At 32.3% G+C, this 20797-nt stretch overlaps 1 protein-coding gene across 5 annotated transcripts in view; it reads right to left on the bottom strand.

Moving 5' to 3' along the window:
- Nucleotides 1-20797, bottom strand: part of LOC140436593 (homeobox protein cut-like) — a 260307-nt gene that overhangs the window by 13342 nt on the left and 226168 nt on the right. For 4 of the 5 annotated variants that reach the window (XM_072525537.1, XM_072525539.1, XM_072525538.1 and 1 more), the window contains 2 exons: nt 19861-20457; nt 16298-16534 (listed from right to left, as the gene is read on the bottom strand). In XM_072525537.1, coding sequence (XP_072381638.1) covers nt 16298-16534; nt 19861-20457 — 834 coding nt within the window. The remainder of the gene's footprint in view (nt 1-16297; nt 16535-19860; nt 20458-20797) is intronic. The other variant, XM_072525540.1, reaches the window with a different exon arrangement.

Here is a 20797-nt window from a genome sequence, read left to right as displayed (position 1 = left end):
GCGAGAAATTAAACATTAGGATGTTCTTAATAAAGTAATTCTAGGATTTGAGAGTCTCTGGGTGTACAAAGTGGAGGAATCGTTCTAAAACATACGTTGTGTCATTCAGCTGCTTGGCATGGCGTGTCTACGATTCTTGGAAGGATAATAGCTGACAATTATTCAATTTTTTTTTTAAATCGACGTACCGTAGTTTGACCCAAGCAAGCGATTGTACGTGGTTTCGTGATTAATAATGTTTAGCTTCTTCAAGCCAATTTAAAGATCTGATTGAATGACAGGAAATGATTCATGAATACAACTAATCTCAAAAATTATTTTCTACATGGAAATATAATAAACGGTACGCTCTCAAGAACTATAATTGCCACGTTTATGAATTATGTATTAGATTTTTTTGTATAATTAGGTCCGTATTTTCAATAAATACAATAATACACTTAATTTGATATCCATTCTTGCTACTACATCTATAATTAGTCTGCTAACAGCTGTTTTTCGTTACTCTAAATGTTATTTTCTCTCATCGAACATGGATGATTGGCATGAGCGACAGTTTTTACTTCTATAAAAATAAGGAATCGAACTGTATCGTTGACACAAGTAAAAATAGGTTATTTGGGGATGCGTATTTTTAGGTAAAGTGATGTTTACAGATTTTGTTATTTGTTTTGGGAGCTTAAATGGCTCACTAAGTGTTGGATCTGTATATCTAATTAAAGCCGTTGGTTATTTATTACTCATAGCTACCAAATGACTTCAATATATACAAAAAAGAGAATTCATACAAGTGTCAATACCATCATATCTTGATACTTTTTCCAATAAGAAATGAAATAACACAATTGAGATAACAAGAGTATTATTTTGAAAACTATTCCTAATATTTAGTATATGTTTTGACAATTGTTCAGCGTTTATTATGCTTAAAGTTTATTCAGCGATCTGAAAAAGCTCCTTGTTGTATTATATTTAAGCTAAAATGAAAATAATTCTGTATATTCGTTACTAAATCTTTAAGTACATGTCAAATGAAAGTCTTCAATTAGTGGACAACTTTAGACGTATCCTCCAATTTTGTTTTTTTATTAACCCACTTTTATTACAATCTATCTGTACAATCTTAACCTAAATGTTTAGTAATAGGACTGACAATTTAAGTATTATGACATACGAGAGCTTTTTTTTAAACTTAGTTTTCAATATTTACTATATTTGGCACATATCTATACACAGTTAATATTAATTAATTAACTTTTACGGAACTTTTCGTTTTAACTTTCGAACTGTATGCAGTTTATTCACTAAACATTTTGCGAATACAATCGGACACACTTTAAGTTTATCTGTATGTTTTTTCGAGAACTTTTTGATATCATTTTTGACGTTTGTTAGTCTTGATGGATGGCTTCATTGCTTATGAACCATGGAACTCCCTTAAAATCTTTGTATTATTTTAATATTGGAATCTGCGGCGGTTCCCCATAATTCTAGTCCACAAGTCCAAATTGGTTCCAGGGTGGATTTGTGGATTAATATTTTATTTTCAGTTGATAGTTTTGATTTTCTGAATAACAAGTTTCTGCCTAACCCAGTTGTTTTCGCTTGCAAATGTATGTGTCCACCAGTATAATCTTCTGTCCAAGTACATAGCAAGATATTTGACTTCAACACTTTGTGTGTTTCCTTTACCGTTTAAGTATACAGTCAGGCATGGTTCCCTACGCGTGATTTGATGTATTCTTTCTTATATTCTGTAGAATTGTGATGGGAAATGACTTAATATTTATAGTATATAGAGTTAAATAACTGTGTCAAAAATTGGAAGGCTTTCTCTGTGAGTTGCTGAAGAGTTTTCCAGTAATAAGGTCGTAGCCTGGGGCCTTCTTTGAATCGATATTGGGTTGTATAATATTTTTTACTTAATTTTTGTGAATCTTTTTTCAGGAAGTTCTGGTTTCTGGAAGGTATGTCGCAAATGTTTCAGCTTTTTCCATTGGTCTTTTCGCGCGTTTTAATATTTCTGTTCTTACTGGTAGCATTATATAGTTCTGCCTTCAGATTATTTTCCTCTAATTTTCATATTACTACCCACTAACCAATAATCACTCCTCTTACTTTACGGAGCTGTTGTTGCACTGAACAGCATTAAGGTGACGATTTTTTAATATTGTTAAAAAGATACAGCGATCATCACAAGCAGTTGTAAATCGCTTTCTACATGTTTCAGGTCATTTACTAAAGGATCCAGTTTCCTCATAACGTTGAAGCACTCTTCGGACCACTGCGCGTATCATATCCAGTTGTACAGCAATAGCTCGCTGGTTAAGTCCACTTTCTGTTAATGCAATAACTTGGGCGGCTTTCTCTGGTGCAGTATCCAATAAGATTACACATACTTAACAGTAACTAATTGTAAAAAACGAATTGAAAACACATATGCAATTTTTAGTTGCAAAGACAATAATAATAAATTTTGCAATTTGTGTTTTTTCCCGAAAAGTTCCTTTTTTTGCCATTATCAGGGTTTTAGTTTTTTTATGCTTCATGTTTTACTCTGAGGTGATCGTGTTAATTTCCATTGTTTTTTATCCTTGTGGATACTATGTTTAGGTTATCCATGAGTATTTCTTTATGCAGTTCACGGCCTTTGGTATTATTTAGTCTAGAGCCCCACATTAGATGTTTTGAATTGCAATCTTCGTCACAAATAATCTTATAATAGGTCCAAGTGTATCAAAAAGGGTTTTAAATTCTGGTTGTTTAATTAAATGTTTTGATGGATAATATATTTGTGTCTTGAATATGTGCTTTTTGGTAATGGGTTGTCTGGTAATATTTGATGTTGTTTCTCTTGTAATGATTGCTGTTCTACCATGTGCAGTGCAATCTGGATTGTATGATATTTTACGGTTGTGAAATTTTATGAAACTTTTTTTTGTAAAGTCTGTTTTTGAAACTTTCTGCTTCTCTTATAGTTACCATTTAATTGGTCTGTTATATTTCACATTTCATTATATGTTTTATTATTTTGAAAAGTCTTACTTATTCTTTCCTATAAAACACATTGTAACACAAGGTCAAATAAGTCGTAGAATATTTATTTGATTATTCGAAAGCACAGCGATCTTTAAACTACAAAAATGAACTTTTGATGGGCCTTTACACAAAAAGATTGTTACAATATGTAATATAGAAAGGCGTATAAAAAGTCATATGGATGATAACTGAAACAAAAATTGATACAAGAAGACTACAGGAAACGGAAAATGCAGACGATACTTAAGGTATTGTCACTGGACTCTCAAATCACTACTATGACGCTAAAAAATCAAGTGTAGTTTTTACGTGTCAAGTGAATCCACTAATTAACTTCTAGGAAATGAGTCTTATATGATAAGATTTCTTTTAAATTTTTAAAAAGAACAAATGAGGAAATCTTTCGATTTATTTGCGATTACAGTCGTCGTTGGCGTTTAAAAGCGCAGAAAGGGCGAAAAACCAGTTGTAGCTTTCCCAACATCGTAAATATGTTCCACGTAAACCTTGTGTACAAACAGTATAAATAAATCTATGGAAAATCGTTATTCTGCCGATGAATATAAACTTTGTAGCGCTTTCACGGCACCTTCGATTGTATCGGCGTATTATAAAAAAGTTTTTTACGGCATTTTCAGTTTTTACACATGCAACACTCAACACGCGAACTAATCCCTTCGTTTCGATTGTTTTTCCATATACGTTTTCGTCGGGGCGCCTTTTTCCATTAAAGGAAGGTTAATTGTAGGGGTGGAGGGCGTCTCTTTCTTGCCGTGACGTTTGTTAAAAGATTTGCACAGCCGGGAAGGTCTGTCTCATTTGAATATTGTTTTGAGGAAGGTTTTTCTTTGCTGTTTTCGTTTTTCATCGTTTGTTTATCGATTTCTTTACCTTTCTTGAAGGGTTGTTAATGCTATTCGATATAATTTAAATGTCAGTGGATTTCAAAACCATTTATATTGCTACTAGAAGCATATTTGCATGTCTAAGATCGCATACTTTCATTTTATTTTTTAAAAATTCTGTAGATATCAGCTCTGAATGGACAGTCCCTTAATACAGCAGGAAATTAAGTTTCGATAGCCTGGAATGTAATATCTCGTCGATTTTTAGGGAACTTGGATCATATTAACTGCTTTCCAAAAGAGTAAAATTGAATTTAATGTTAAAACATCTTTTATTTTCAACTATATTGTTTAAATAGATTTTTAATATTAGTATTGTATATTGAGGGCTCATAAAATTTGCGTTGCAAATTACCTAAACCCCTTTCTGTCGTTTTTTCAGTCGATGAAGAAACGTTTAATGAAGAAATAGCCCGTAAAAAGTACAATAGGCACTTGTGTTTTATGTACTTTTTAATTTCCATCGTGACTTCCTTGATGTTGTTTTGTTGATTATCTGATAGTTTTGTCAATTTTTTCCCAATAGACAACATTAAATTAAATAGTCCAAGTTTCTAGAATAAAAAAAAAATAAAGACATTACAGGGCGTTCAGAAAGAATTGTGTGAATTCAGTTTAATAATAATAAAAATTTAGTGTTATCTCTCAGTTCTTTGTAGAGTGTTTAAAATTATGAATAGGGTCATAAAAGTTCTTGAGAATCATTAATATGTGGTTTATTGTTGTCTATTTTGGTCAAAAAATTGAAGATAAGTTTGCTTAACTGATAATTAGATGAAAAACTAAAATTACGTAGTTTGAGTAATTTCTTATTCTTATTCCCTCCCTTCTAGGTGTTGACACGAAAGCCGATGATCTTCTAAAATCTTTGGGTGAGATGGTTCCCGATATTACTTTTAAGTGCATCGAATGGCATAGAACTGACAAATACTCCACATATAAGGTATCTTTCCCTTTCGATAAAATTGTCGAAATCTACAGTCCTAATATTTGGCCCAAAGGAGCTGCCGTTAGGAGATTTAACTTCAACAGAAATTTTCAGCACATAAAGAAGACGAAGGAAGAAACCTAGAAGCTTCTACAAACTTTTATCAAAATAAACTAATTCGACAAGGTACGGTAAGCATGTTTCATGTTAATTTGCAGTGTATTTCAATTAAAGTCGATATGATCAATGCTTTTCTCGCTGATCAAAATTTATATGACGTCATATGTTTTTCTGAGCGCTGGCAAAGTGAAGAAAATTTAAAATTAATTTGCATCTCCAGCTTTTCATCAGCTAATTTCTTTTGTAGGGTAAAAAAGAAACAAGGCGGAGTTGCAATTTATGTAAAAGCAAATCTTATGTATTCTTCTCTTAATCTAAATGAATATAATGTAGAGCAAAGTTCTGAGTTTTGTGCAATTTATGTACCTTCAATAAAAACTAATATTTTAACTGTATACAGATCGGGTAAGTGTAATTTGACTTGTTTTTGGTGAATTTTAAGAATGCTGGCTGACTGCTTAAGAATTTTAAGCATTGTTTCTACTTTTGGAAAAGTAATTGAAAAGGTTATCAAACAACAATTTTATTCCTATTTTGAGACAAATAATTACTTTAGCAACTCACAATATGGATTCAGAAGTACTCGTTCTACTACGAACACGGTATTTAATATTATGAGCGAGGTGATTGAGGGGCTTGAACGCGGCAATCGCATAGCAATTTCTCTTTGATTGCAGTAGGCTTTTGATTGCATTTCACACGACATTTTGCTCCACAAATTAAATTACTATGGCATCAGAGGTATCCTTCTTAGACTTATAACTTCTAATCTATGTGACAGGCACCAGGCGGTAGTGTCTAAAAATCATCTCTCCCACAAGGTCCCACAAGGTTCGGTCTTAGGACCTCTTTTGTTTATTATTTATGTCAACGATTTGCCTAAATTCATATCTCCGTACAAAACCATACAATTCGCAGATGATATGACATTCGCAGACAATAATGATGATTTAAAAATGTCTCATGAGGAAGTTTCTATTAAATCTAGCTTATGGTTTGCTGCATACAAACTAAAACTTAACTCTGATAAAACGCAAACTTTGGTTATATCTGCAAGTAATTTACACAATGATCCAGATAACAAAGAGACTGTTAAACTATTGGGAATAACCATAGATAATCGACTCGACTGGTCGGCTCATATCTCACAACTTAAGAAAAAGCTATCAAGTTCATTATTTGTTATTCGCCAACTAGCAACTGTTGTCAACTTTAAAACATTAAAAATGACATATTTTTCTTTATTTCACTCTCACCTAAACTATGGTGTAATCATATGAGGCAATTCAACAAATGCACTTCAAATTTTTGCAAATGCAAATGCAAAAGAAAGCTGTCAGGATTTTAGCAGGGGTTAGTTATCTAGAACACTGCCGACCTTTCTTTATCATATTCAAAATTATGCTGCTACCTACTCTGTTGATATTTCAAGTTCTAACTGAAATTTACAGAAAACGTGCCTATTTAAGAAAGCAGTCTGATGTCCATGTTAACAATACGCGAAACTGTCACCACCTATGAACAAATCGCTGTAGATTAAGTCTTTCAGAAAAAAATTGTCTTAATTATAAATATTACAATATTTTACGTATTGTTTAATATGTATTCTTGTTTGTATATATAAGATACGTTTTATATTCCTTTTTTTATATACTATGTATTTTTTTTTGACTTGCTACAAACAATATTTGTATCTGTTATGTAGTTAAACAAATACTCTACTCTACTCTATTCTAGAGTTATGTTTTTCAAAAAGGCCTAATATATATATATTACATTTAAATTTAGAGAAGAATAAATAGATAATTTCAACATTTTGTCGCAAAAATATGCACTATAACATTGATATTAGACATCGTAAGTGATGAGCGAGATAAAAAATACCCGATACATTAAGTTAATCAAATTCCCCAGCATCAACCATCAGAAAATATCGAGATGTGTCAATTAAAAAACGATAAAGTTTGAACTGTTATTGCCCTTCAATGACGCGAATCAACGTGAACCATAACGAGATTATAATTGCGTTTAAAAATCATCAAACCAAAATTACCTATAATCAATTTCATAAATGATCGCGAGCCCTAAAAAACGGCTGTCGATCCCGATGGGATATAATTTAAATCTCATCATTATTACCCAACTATTGGCTGTTCTTTGTATAATGATATTAAACAAATGGGGACTTGGTGCAGCCGCAGAGAAAGATCAGAATGATGGTCTTGAATTTGGTGATTAGTCGACTATCTTTGTATTAAAAATATGTTAACTTAAATCCAGTGTGAAATGGGTATATACAGACTGTCCATTAAGGCATTTTACAGAAGATTTTAGTAGGATATATTCAGTCGTATAAGAAGATTTTTAATGTCAGCCTCTTATACGACTATACGTGTAGAAGGATGCATGTACAACCAGCGCCGGATAAAGGGGCGGCAAAGCCGGGTGACTACTCGGGGCGCCGATATAAAAATAAAATTATATTTTATATATAATTTTAATGTGGAGGTCCTGCGTAGAATGGGGAAAGAATGTGAAATTCTCATGACCGTCAAAACTAAAAAGTTGGAATATTTAGGTCATGTAATGAGAAATCAAGAACGTTACGGCCTTCTCCAGCTGATTCTCCAAGGGAAAGTAAATGGTAAGAGAGGACCGGGAAGAAGACGCATTTCCTGGCTTCAAAATTTGCGAAAGTGGTATAACACGACTACCACTGAACTGTTCCGCGCTGCAATAAGCAAAGTGAAGATAGCCGTGATGATCGCCAACGTCCGGAACGGATAGGCACTTTAAGAAGAAGATATATAATTTATTATATATAAAATAAAATTGATAGATTATATAAATTAAAATTTATCACTTTTCATGAGACATTTCTTTTATTATACCAACAAGCTGAGGGGAGTTTGTATTAAAATCTGATCAAGAAGGTTAATCATCACAATCATCATTCTGGCTTTACAACTCTGCGTGGGTCCTAGCCTCATCAACAATGTCTTTTCAGTCGTCAATATGCATAGCCTTCCTCCACCAAGCACGTATTCCCATATTTCTCATGTCTCTATGGATGTTGTCAAGAAAACTTGTTCTGGGTCTTCCTCTTTTTCTCTGACCTTTTCTAGTTGGGGTATTTTGTTGCATCCGCATTACATGCCTTACTAGACTTACTTACTTTCTCTAGTAATTTTTTTTCAGGCTTTTTTCCAGGACTAATATTTTCATTTATCCCCTTTTGGACTTCTTTGAGTAGCTAATTTAATTTCCGTTTCATCTTGGTAAATATCAGTTAGTTCCTTCATGGTCATCTCCCTTTTTTGGTTGGAATGTGTTTTTTAAATGTTCTGCAAAACGTTTAGCTTTTGTGTTTTGTTTTTTTTTATATGAAAAGGTGCCAAATTTTGTTTTGCCGGGGTACTCAAAACCCTGGAACCGGCCCTGTGTACAGCATTATTGTTTCAAAAGATTGACAATTTAGATAAAGTTTCGACGAATCAGTGCATTCATTATCAATAAGGAAGAGATTCTTCTAATATTATGACAAAAATTGCTTAAAAATCCTAAAAAATTCTTCCTTTTCTGGTTAACTTTGGGAGAAGATTATTTTTACTTCTTTAGTTTTGTTCGTGTTGCTTAAGAACTGAATGGCTGAACCTTTGACCAACGGTAATAATAAATATATTTATTTTTGGCCCATTAAATCATCTTTCAGTTATCATCTTAAGTTGATTAATAAAATTTTATACGTTCTGCAAAATTTTTCTGTAATAAAGAACTTCGATATCTGCTCTTTATTAGTAAAATTCATAAAAAAATTATGTTCCTTTTCAACTAAAATTTTAGCGGAAAATATTGATTTAGTAAAAGATTAAACAAGGATTTGGATACTGTTATCAACTCTATTTACGTATAGATATCCAATGGGGATGCAGTTAATCTTTCGGCTGAGACAAATTTTTCAAAAAAAATCCACCGTTTGTTCTGGTTCAAGAGTGTCATTCGCGAAAATTTATAGTTTGAGAATTAATGAGGCAGATTGAAAAGGACTTTGGGGCAACAAAAGCAATCGCCTCAAAAATTTTAATGAAGAAAATTCTTTGGCAACACTTCAACGCATGTATCATTGTCTGTCAGTGGCGTCCAAACGGATTTTATAAGAGGATGTTTTCGCAAAAATTGAAATGAAATATATAATAAACGTTATAACTTATTTTATAAGAGTAAAAGAAAAAAATATATAGTAAAAATGACACAAGGTGCTGAGAAAAGCTGTAGAAAACCTAAGCACAGAATAGGATAGAATCAGGACACTTACGAAGATCGAGGTCTGTCAAGAAGTAGCCCTTGGAGAGCAAAATCTAATAAAATATGTTCAAAAACGAGAGTTGTGAACTCTGAATGATACGCGACTCATTTTTTATAGCCCTTTTTCTATCCGAATTGTCGAATAAAGGCCTCTCCCATTTCTCGCCATTCATCCCTGTTGTGTGCTAGGCGTTTCCACATTGGTCCTGCGACTCTTTTGATATCGTCGCTCCAGCGCATTTGAGGTCTTCCTCTTGGTCTCTTCGCATCGTACGGTCGCCAGTTTCCGACTTCTTTGTTCCATCTACCATCTTCGAGACGTTCGTTGTGTCCAGCCCATTTCCATTTTAATTTAGCTGCTTGTTTCGCGGCGTCCTTTATTTTTGTTCTGTTCCGGATTGCTTCGTTCGTTTGCCGATCTATTAGTGAGATACCAAGCATCTGTCGTTCCATGGCTCGCTGAGTTTTTCGAATCTTGTCCATGTTCTTTTTTGTGAATGTCCAGGTTTGAGCTCCGTAAGTGAGAACGGGAAGGATACAAGAATCGAACACTTTTGTTCGAAGGTTTTGGGGTATCTTTTTGTCTTTCAGTATGTATGAGAGTTTTCCAAATGCGGCCCATCCCATTCTTACTCGTCTGCTTATTTCGGTAGTTTGGTTTTCTTTGTTTACCTTGATATTCTGACCCAGATATATGTATTCTTCTGCATGTTCCACTTTTGTTCCTTGGATGGTTATCGTCGGTTGATCATCTTTATTCGACATTAGCTTAGTTTTACTCAGATTCATTTTCAGTCCTTTTTTTATGGATTCCGTATGAAGCTCATCGATCATCGTCTTCAGTTCTTTCCAGCTGTCGGCTATTAGTACTACGTCATCTGCATATCTTAGATGGTTTAAATACTTTCCGTTTATCGATAGTCCCTTCGTTTCCCAATTTAGTGATTTAAAGATGTCTTCAAGTGCGGCAGTAAATAGTTTTGGAGATATGGTGTCTCCCTGTCTTACTCCTCGGTTGATTTTTATTGGCCTCGTTTTCATTCCGTTATCCATCGTGACTACCATTTCAGCATGTTGATATATATTATGTATTAATATCCTATATCTAGAATCTATTTCGCGACTCATTGTTACATACAAAATGCTAAGAGAAAATAAAGTGACGTTTCGAATACTCAAAATATAGTATGTTTGGTCATCCGCCACATAATCCTGACAGGCATCAAATATAATTTTTTTGTTAATATTCAATCAAAATAAATTTGAAGGCGACAATTGGTCAAACGTGTGAAAAAAGTAGTGATCTTGAAGAGTAGTTTTGAAATCAATAAATCTGTCTCAAAAGCAGAATTGTTATAGAACAATGATATAATGATTTAGTGGAATTAAGAATTCAGCAATTAAAAATAATAAAAATGCAACAACAAAAAAAAAAACAAGCGCAAACTCACTTGTTTTAACCCCCAGGATACTATCAATTCTCACCTATTGATTCCAATTTTGTACATACGTCCGTCCTTGGGTCAAGACAAGACGAATGTATGTACAATTTCAAAGTTTCAAAAAGTCTTCTTCGAGAGTTATCGTCCGGAAGGCCAGTCAGACAAAGAGACATGCAATGATACGATTTCAAGAACGACCTCTAGGTTCCTTAATACAAAAATAATGAGTGGTCCGGTACTAAAAACCGAAGTAATGAATAATTTTATTTTTTGTCAGTCTTCGCATCTAATTATATTTTCTTTAATACTTTTGAGATTGGTTACTAGTATCATAAATTCTTGTCAAAAAATCTCAGCAAAGTAAATACATTTACACATTTGACTAAAGATTAAAAATCAATCCCGTATGTTCGCAGATGTACCTGCCTCTGTTTGCGTACCAAATTTTAGGCGTTTCGTGTCAATGGTCACCGTTTGTTCTCTATGCACAAGTTCTTAAAATAAAGCGTCAATGTCAATTAAATAAACATAAATTTTGGCTATAAATGTCGCGGGACATGCGTTCACATAAAATATTGTTCGTTAATATTTCAACTATATGGCCGAAATGAATCGTTGTATTGATATCATTATTAGCCTGTGAAAGTATTTATCTTCTAATAGGGTAATGCCGCGGTTATTTGGAAGTTCAATCCTATTTTTAAAAATTGCAAAAATATGATTGTGGTAGCCACTACAATGAAATGTATAGATAGAGGTGGGAGGGAGATGAGTAAATTTTGAAAGTCATTGTAAACAAGAAACGAAACGAATTAAATGTTTCTTAAACAAAGTCGTCAGTTATTCAGTTGGATTTTTTTTATTTAAGGTATCATAAATGACTTGTTCGAATCATAAACTAGTCAAAGAAATATGTCACATGCTCAAAAGGTCTAGTTTTTGAATTGAAAGTCACTCACACACAGAGTAAAATTGAGTCCTTCGATGGATATGTATTACTGTTGTTAGAGGCAAGGTTTTAGCGTTAGTGAACGCTCATTCATTGCTCATTACTGAAAGGCGTCAAGACGTAAGAAAACTGAAAGAAATAAGTATAGTATACAAGAAATATACTTATTTCTGAGTATTGTCTTCATTTAAAAGAAAATAAGGAAGACTGAAGTAGTAGTTGAAGAATTTACATTGATAGTATGGAGTTAAATCACTATTTTAAGCATGAAATAAAGTAACAGTACTTATTTTGTATATAAAATGTGATATCACAATATTTAAATTATAAAAAATAGATTAAAATCTTCCACCAACAAATTTTAGTCAAAAGAAGCCAAATCAGGCGAATAAGGAGGTTTATAAACAACTAATATTTTAAATCAATTAAATTTTAACTTCGAAATCGCTTTTGTGTGTAGAATTATCTGTGACGTAAAGTATGAATGTACCTCAAAGTAAAATAGACAGGTTAAGGTTTGATTTCGTTACAGAGTAACACCATTCGCTGAGACGCATATTTCTGCCTCTTGATGTCATCAGAGCAAACTAGTGTCTGTTGGTAACTATTTTCAAATATTTAGTATATTCATTAAGAGTTTTATTAATTCCATACATTATTTTATATTAACATTTCAATCATCAACAACTTGCTAAACAAGTTTGGTCGTGATCAATTGATCTACAGTTGGCGTTAATTACACTCTCCATATCTTTTCGTAATTTAGATATACCATTTCCACAGTTAAACATCTCCGACTGTTGTCAGTTGGTGTTGAGTAATGCTTTGATATTTTGATTGTAGGTTTGACTGAACCAGTGGTATAATACTTCAGTTTACACACTTTGTTTTCAACTTCAAAGTATTTCAATTTCAATTTCATTTTTTCTATAGTATTGATAGTGCTTGGTAGACCATTTTAGTGTAGTCAACCAACCACTCTCTGACAGATTGTTTAGTCTAGTTCTAAGATTAACACTCTGTGTCCTCTACATTTACCCCCAAACTAACACTTAAGTTATCTCTGACATGTTTGAGTGTGGAATATGGATTATACACTCTATATATAGGAATTAATATAATTTTATATTTCATGACTTGGCTTTTCTTATATTAGTGGTTAGTTGGAGTTTTGGTCAATGTTCAATTTACCATAGAGCTCTACAGATCACTATAAGATCACACTAAGTTGTCATATGTCAGATGTCACTTTTCCGTTAAGACCGGGAGCCATTCTGTTTCCTGCCGTTGCCCACAATGTAGAATCGAAACAATTTTTAAACTGTTTATAACATTCATTGATGTGCTGAATAGCCAACAATGTCGATGAAGTAAGTCTAAAACGTTATATAAGTTTTTTCGAAGTTGAAAAAACTCTCACTTGAAAAAAACGTTCTTAGCTTATTTCAGATGCACCCGAAGATGCTCTGAGAGTGAAAGTACTTGGGAAAGATTTAATAAAAAACTGTGCTCGATATCTGCGTTTTACTTGTAAAAATATTATTTTTTTCTTAGTTTATTTATGCGTTTTTATAATAAAAGTACGACTTTTATGTCACTTTAAAATTTCCAAATAAAATCATATTTTAATTTTCTGTAAAAATTTCTGTCTTTATACAAAATAATATGAAGCACGACTTGACTATCTAGAATAATGTGTTAGGCATTTAAATACATACGATAAGTTAAACTATTCTTTTAGTTAACCAACAAGTACTGTGCAATTATCTTGACGTAATCGTCAATTTAAATAAAGACATATTTATCAAAAATTTTGGCGGAAGTAAAATCCAAACGATATTTAAAACCCAATTTTTGTATAATAACGTCGATATTTAGTTATTTTCGGAAATGAACCACGATAATTTTTCATACTGCGGTTCACCAAATTCGTTTCCTGTTTAATAACATAAGCTATTTGTTTATCTGTTGGTAAAATATATAATTAATTTAATAAATATCGATTTACCAGGAAGACCATCATTTTGTTTGGTATATTCCCATAAACATTACATTAGTTTATTTTTAAATACGATAATATTCTCCTGAAATGAATATTTTCTTCGACGAAAAACCACAGATGACATAGACATGGCTTAGCCCAAATAGAAAAACAAAAATTGGAATAGATTATCCTCAAAAAAAGGAGTTAAAAATTATGTCACAATGTTCACACCGAAGACAAGTGTTAAAACAAAAATTGCAATATATAGATCAAACTCCTAAAATGCAGCAACAAAATCAATAATAGAAAACTAAAGAAAAAAAGGATAAATATAAACAACGACTAGAGGAATCTCTAAAGAATATTGACCTAATATAGACAAATGATTAGAAGCATATGCAAAAAGTTATAGCAACAACCAATAAAAGAAGTCCTAGAACAGAATAAAAATATGAAATGTTTAGGGAAAAAAGTAAAGAAGAAGAGAGGTAATAGATATGGCATGATGATCTAAAAATATGGCAAACAAAACGTGGTTGAGAATACCAAACACGAGAGAAATGGAAACAGAAATGTTACATTTTGGAGGCAAAAAGGCCAAAGAAGAAAAATATAAACAAGTTAGAAATAAAGTAATAAAAGATAACAAATACATAGAATATTAGTAGGCTTTCATGATTGGTATTTCGTTATTGAATATTGTTTGCCGGGTTTATAGGCTATTATCTGGACTCATTTCCTTATGACGGTATGTCTGCAGCTACGACAGAGATTAAGTCAATCCTCTTGACCACTGCAAAAGATCCGTCATTGCAGAAAAACACTATCAGACAAGACAATCATAAAATTTTATTTGAATAAATGCAGATGCTTCGTAAAACATAACGTTATATCCACATACGTTCAGAGAGGCTATCAAAATCCAAAATAAAAAACGTTTTCCGAGATCAAGGTTCAAATATTGTAGTTAAAAATTTTAATATCTTGGAAATACCATAGGCCAGAACTTTTCGCATTACTCTCGTATTTTGTATTTTATTATCTACTGCTATATATACTCTTCATTTTCAATAATTTAAAATTGATACCTACAGAATATTTTTAAAGCATATGGTCTTTAATCATTAAAATAACTGTTAGCCGGTAAAAAATTACAAAATCATCAGTCTCTCGCAACAAAGATGGCAGATATTATCAAATACAATCCGTTTTTAACGTTAACTGTAGTAAAATTGATACCTGAAAAGAGAGAAGTAGCTAATAGTCTGCTTTTATTTCGAGATATCAAATAATCACATAGTTTGATCCATTCCATGTTGACAATATGTTGGATGCGCGCTCCCATGAAAAAGTAATTACATTGTGAATCAGCGATCGTGGAAGTGGAAGCATAAATGCGGATTATTATAGAAAACGGTCGACATCTACCATTCAAGATAAATACAAATATTAAAATGTCATCTCACAAGAAAATATTGTCTCACGATTGTACGAGAACGGTTTTCTAATCCTTCCACTAATTCTTGTTTAATAATAGTCGAGAAACGATTCTTTTGAACCTATATACTTTAACGCTACAAGGTGTGTCTTTAACATCGTTTAAATACTTTCTTTTTAACTCAAGGTTCACTATTTCATAAACTTCGTAGCAAAAACTATTTTAGACGACTCTAAAATATGTCAACCGATACCAAAACACGACAAAATGATAGGCTAATTCGATGGCAATTAAAATCTATATAAAGAAAATTTCAAAGTTTTTAATGCACTGAAGCAAAATCATGCTACACATACTAATAATGAGGATACAATCATTTCAAACTACCAGAAACAAGCCGGCTTCAACACTGGACGCAGCACTATGGGGAATGGATTACATTATAAGGAATGCCCATGATGGATAGAATGGCGGTGTCACCATAAGCGTGAGAAAAATTTTTAATTTACGATATGCAGATGACACAACCATTCTCCTTAATTGGATAATGGAATCATGTCAATTAATGGAGAAAATGGAAGACATCAGTGAAGAGGCAGGTCTCAAAATAAACCACAACAAAAAAACAACAACCAAAACTAAAACAAATGAATAACATGAATGATGTAGGGCATCTAGCATACGTAGAATCCATGACCGGAGGATGTACTGAAAAAATTAGACGAAAAATATCAATAGCAAAAAATATAATGGTTAAGCTAAATAAAATATGGTGAATCCAGGAAATTAGACTGGTCAAATGCCTATAGTCTTTCCAGATTTCCTATTAGCATCGGAATGGTGGACCAGCTTTAAGTAACTCGACAAAAAGGGCATAAATACGTTCGAGATGTTTTAGTGGAGACGTATGCTTAGAATTTCTTGAATAGCCCTCAGAACAAATGTGTCAATACTAGGACAAAGGGCTAAACATCAAGAAAAGGTAAAGGACACATATAACAGAGTAATAAATAGCCTATTTTGGACACACCTTTCGAAGAACTAGTCTTGAGAAGCTCACAATACTTAGTGGCGTGGAAGCTAAACAACGCTTTGCGGTAAGACCAACTTACAACATTGTAAGCGAATAAGAAAAATATTTATTTAAGGTCTCTAATAAATATCCAATAAAAACGTCAAAAACTCACCTTTCTTTGGTATTAACGACTTCAACAGAAGTATCGCGTTTTCGTCACAAGCCCAAGCGTGCATTTTTCGGTAGCTGTCTCTGCCTTTCTCCGTTAGCTTATCCCAAGGTTTAGGTTTCGAGAGTAATTCTGAGACCGTACCTTGAGAAAGTCCCAAAATATATTTCGCGAATAATCTTTGGCCAATGTTGTGTATCGATAACAGTTCGCGTACTCTCCGAGATATGTGAAGAGTATCTGAAAATAAATGAAGAAAAACCATTATGGTGTGCTTCAATGCGAAGAATGAAAATCATGCAGAAATATCCAAAAGTTTAAAAGCTAATATCTATAAAATTTTGTATAAAAACCTATTTATAATCCTTTGATGACGCCTGAAGAAGATATTTGCGACAGAAATAAAGTAACAATAATATTGTATGTAAAAAACTTACACAGAAGTAAAACAAGTCACATTTGTATTTAGGTATATAGACTTCGGCAAATATGCATATTGCATATTTTGCATATTGTGCATATTTTATGCAAATATTTCATATTTTGGCATATTTGTATAAAAGTTTGCATAAAGTGCATAAAAGTTCAGATTTTTATACTGTATTTGAAAATTTTTAAACATACCAATTTATTTCAATTCTTGTATAAAATTTTGTAGTCATTTTAATCAAGAAATGATCTAAGTACGTAATCTCTACAGGTACAAAACATTTACAATTTCAAAGAAGATCAATTTAAGTAGCCCTCAACATTCTTAGAAAGTCTCGGTCACTGAGGCATTCAGTTATTGGATAATCGCTAAGGGTTCGCTCATTTCCATTTTATGATCTAATCCCCAAATCTATCTACAATTTATTGTATCTTAACAGCAGGTAAACGGCTAATAGTTTTGTTCCTAATTTAGGGATTTTCCAAAATCTCCCAGTTTATTGAATTAGGTACCTAAACATTTCTAATTTGATGCTCAGATTTGTAAATCATTTTTGTTTTGATATTCAAAGCGTAAACACTCGTTGTGCGTAACAAAAAGGAAGATTGTGATTTTATAATGCCTAAAACAACCAGTGCTTCAACTTGGATTAAACCTTATAAAGAGCTGTCTATGGATATGGGAAAAATCTACTGTTCAGTCTGTGGCAAAATTGTAAGTATCTAATATTTTCTATTAAATATCTAATATTTCATACATACAGGGTGTTTCCAAATGACACTTACAACGTTTGACTGTAGATACTTCTCTCGAAAAATTGAACAAAACGATATAGTTAATGAGGGGTCAAACTTATTTACTTTTCGAGATACAGGGTGTTAAAATTAAAAAAAATTAAATTCTTTTAGTTAATAACAACAATAACTTTAAAACCAATAAACGTATTTACTTGAAATTTAGTACTCGTAGGTTGTTTTTAAATGAAAAATAGCTTCCTTTAGTGAGAAAAAATTGTCCATGGTACAATACAATGGTGTATATCTAGAAAAATGTTTCACCTTTACTTTTTTTTTATGAAGTCAGCTATTCTAAAACACAATTATTTTTATTGTAATTGAATTAACAAAAAAAAAACTTTTGTTGAATTTTAAAATAAGTTATATGATGTACTAATGGTTAGTAACAAAAACTAATTTGTGGATTAATACTGCATTTAAAACACTTAGCGAGTGTTTTTTTTTCCAAACCAGTTATTTGATTAACCAAAAACACCTTGTATATTTTTATATTTTAAAGGTTGGGTTAAAATAAAGATTTTTATTTTTATTTATAGATAGCATGTGAGAAGAAATTTCAGATAGACCAACATGTGAGAACTGCTTCACACATTGCAAAAAAAGGAAAAATAGGAGGAAAACATCAAACTTCAATGGCTAAATGTTTCCAATCTACTTCAAAAAAATTAGATGAGCAAGAAACTTTTAATGAAGACTTGTGTCGCGCATTAGTGTCTGCAAACATACCGCTTTCAAAATTAGCAAATGTAAATTTTAGTTCGTTTCTAAAAAAATATTGCAAACTTAATGTTCCAAGTGATCGGTCTCTAAGAAGAAATAATGTGAACGGGCTATACTCGTCGGTGTTAATTAATATTAAGGAAGAAATTGCAGATAATTATTTTTACATATCTGTAGACGAAACCACTGATTCCTCAGGAAAGTATATTGCTCATTTATTGATTGGTGTTCTTAAAGAAGATACCTTACCAAATCTCATCTTATTTCATGCCAGCAACTTGAGAAAACAAATGCTTTAACAATTTCGCGTTTTATACAAGAAACATTAGCAACTTTTTTTCTTCCGACAACTATTCCTTCTAATAAATTACTGCTTATTTTATCGGATGCTGCTCCTTATATGGTGAAAGCAGGATAAAATTTAAAAATATTTTTCCCAGATTTAATACATGTTACTTGTGTAGCGCATGGATTAAACAGAGTTGCAGAGGAAATACGAAAAAAGTTTCCTCTTGTAAATACCATGATATCCAGTGTCAAAAAAGTATTTCTTAAATCTCCTATAAGAATTCAACTTTATAAAGAAATGCTACCTAACATTCCTCTTCCACCACAACCTATTTTAACGCGATGGGGAACATGGTTAGAAGCAGCTAATTTTTATGCAGATCATTTTGTTAAAATAAAGAACATAATTGATACGTTAACAGATGAAAGTTCCCAATCTCTTTTGGATTCTAAACAAACTTTTCAGAGTAACTTGCTTCAACAAGAACTTTCATTTATAAAATCAAATTTTAGTTTTGTTCAAAAAACAATTACTCAGTTAGAATCACCAAAACTGTCATTGTTCGAAAGTACAGCATTAATAAAAGAATTTGCGTCATGTTGTCGGAACGTTAGAGGTAATATTGGAAAAGATATTTTAAAAAAATTTGAAGCTACTATGGAAAAAAATAAAGGTTACCATATTCTTTCTGAAGTAGTCAGTGTTCTAGCTGGAAATATTTTGGAAACAATTAATTTAGAACCCAATGTTTTGGTTAGTTTGAAAAATGCTCCCGTTACATCAGTTGATGTTGAACGAAGTTTTTCCATATATAAATATATGTACTCAGACAGAAGCCACAAGTTTTTGTTAGAAAATTTTGAACACCACTTGGTCATTTATTGTTACCATAATCCTAAATAAGTTTATTCATACTTAAAAATGATGTAGTTACTTAAAATAAATGTAAATCTTAATGAATAGTAGGAAATATTTAGTTATGTACACTTTTTTTTTTAAATAAAATTGTTACTATTTTACGATTTTTTTATTTATTTGTATGCATATTTTGTAAAATATTTGCATATTTTCGGGTAAACACGTGCATATTTATGCGCATATTTTCTACATTTTTATTTGCATATTTGCCGAAGTCTAGGTATAAAATATATAATTAAAACTTTTTTAAAAAGTGTCGTCAAAATTTATACAGGAGCATAACGTGACGTTTTCGATCTAGATCCTATCAACCAAACGTGTTTTACTTCTGTATAAGTTTTTTAAACGATGGTATACGGCCAACTACTGGGATTTTCCCATTAATTTTTAATATTGTATGTATTCGGCTTACCTAAATTTTGTGTTGCGTATTTGTCGATGTTGTATCTCAGCATCTCCTGGAGCCTGGCTTCCATGGGGTCTCCTTTAGGGATAAGACTTTCGCCAAGTCGTCCTACCATAGATCCAGGAGCCATTCCCAATTCGTCGGCAAACTTAAAGGGCCCTCGATGGTCATCAAACCTGTACGGACTCTTCAAGCTGTCATCGTTTCTGAGAAAGTTATTGACGGCACACATTGCGGATAAGCTGATGTTGTTATTGCTGACGTGGTGGTTGTTGTTGTCTTCCTGCGGACTCTTTGGATTGCCGTTCACTAGGTTCTCGTTGGGTGACTGCTGGCAGCCGTGTTCCGAGGGTTGCGGCGTAGAAGCTGTACTTTTCTCGGCCGTCGAGTCTGCGTTCACTGGGGTGGAACTCTTCAACGGAACATCTAAAGAAGCAGAGGGTGATTTTGGTGTTACACGATTGTGTTCTATGTTTCTTCTCCAGGAAGAAACTATTTCTTCTCCTAGCAAACTACCGAAAGCGTCAACATTTTGAAAGGGTGGAGGGAGGTTTGGAGGGGTGAGAGATAGGTTAGGGGTTTGTGGCGGTTGCTGTTCAACCCCTAGAAAAAATGTAAACAAGAGTTACAACAGAGGAAAAAGAAGGTAGATGTGTTAGTTTGTGTTTTGGGCGATGTTAGGGTAAAACGAATGTAACTTTTAAAGGAGAGGAAAGGGTTAGTATTATATGTTATTTAGATGTTTGTCAGGAGAAAAATGTACAGTATAAAATTTGATTATTTGATTTACAATAATATTTTTTGAATTTTTTAGCCTTTAAAAGCAATAGAGATTTTTTCTATAGCTATTACCAATCTTAATTTATAATAACTAACTAAAAGAAGGGACAAATAGTAAACGTTCATAAAAGCATAAAAAGTATTACCAACAATGTAAAAAACA

The sequence above is a fragment of the Diabrotica undecimpunctata genome, chromosome 3 (assembly GCF_040954645.1).
Source record: "Diabrotica undecimpunctata isolate CICGRU chromosome 3, icDiaUnde3, whole genome shotgun sequence".
Classification (NCBI taxonomy): domain Eukaryota; kingdom Metazoa; phylum Arthropoda; class Insecta; order Coleoptera; family Chrysomelidae; genus Diabrotica; species Diabrotica undecimpunctata.
Note: the sequence above shows the minus strand (reverse complement) of the source record. Positions and strands in the feature narration are given on the sequence as shown.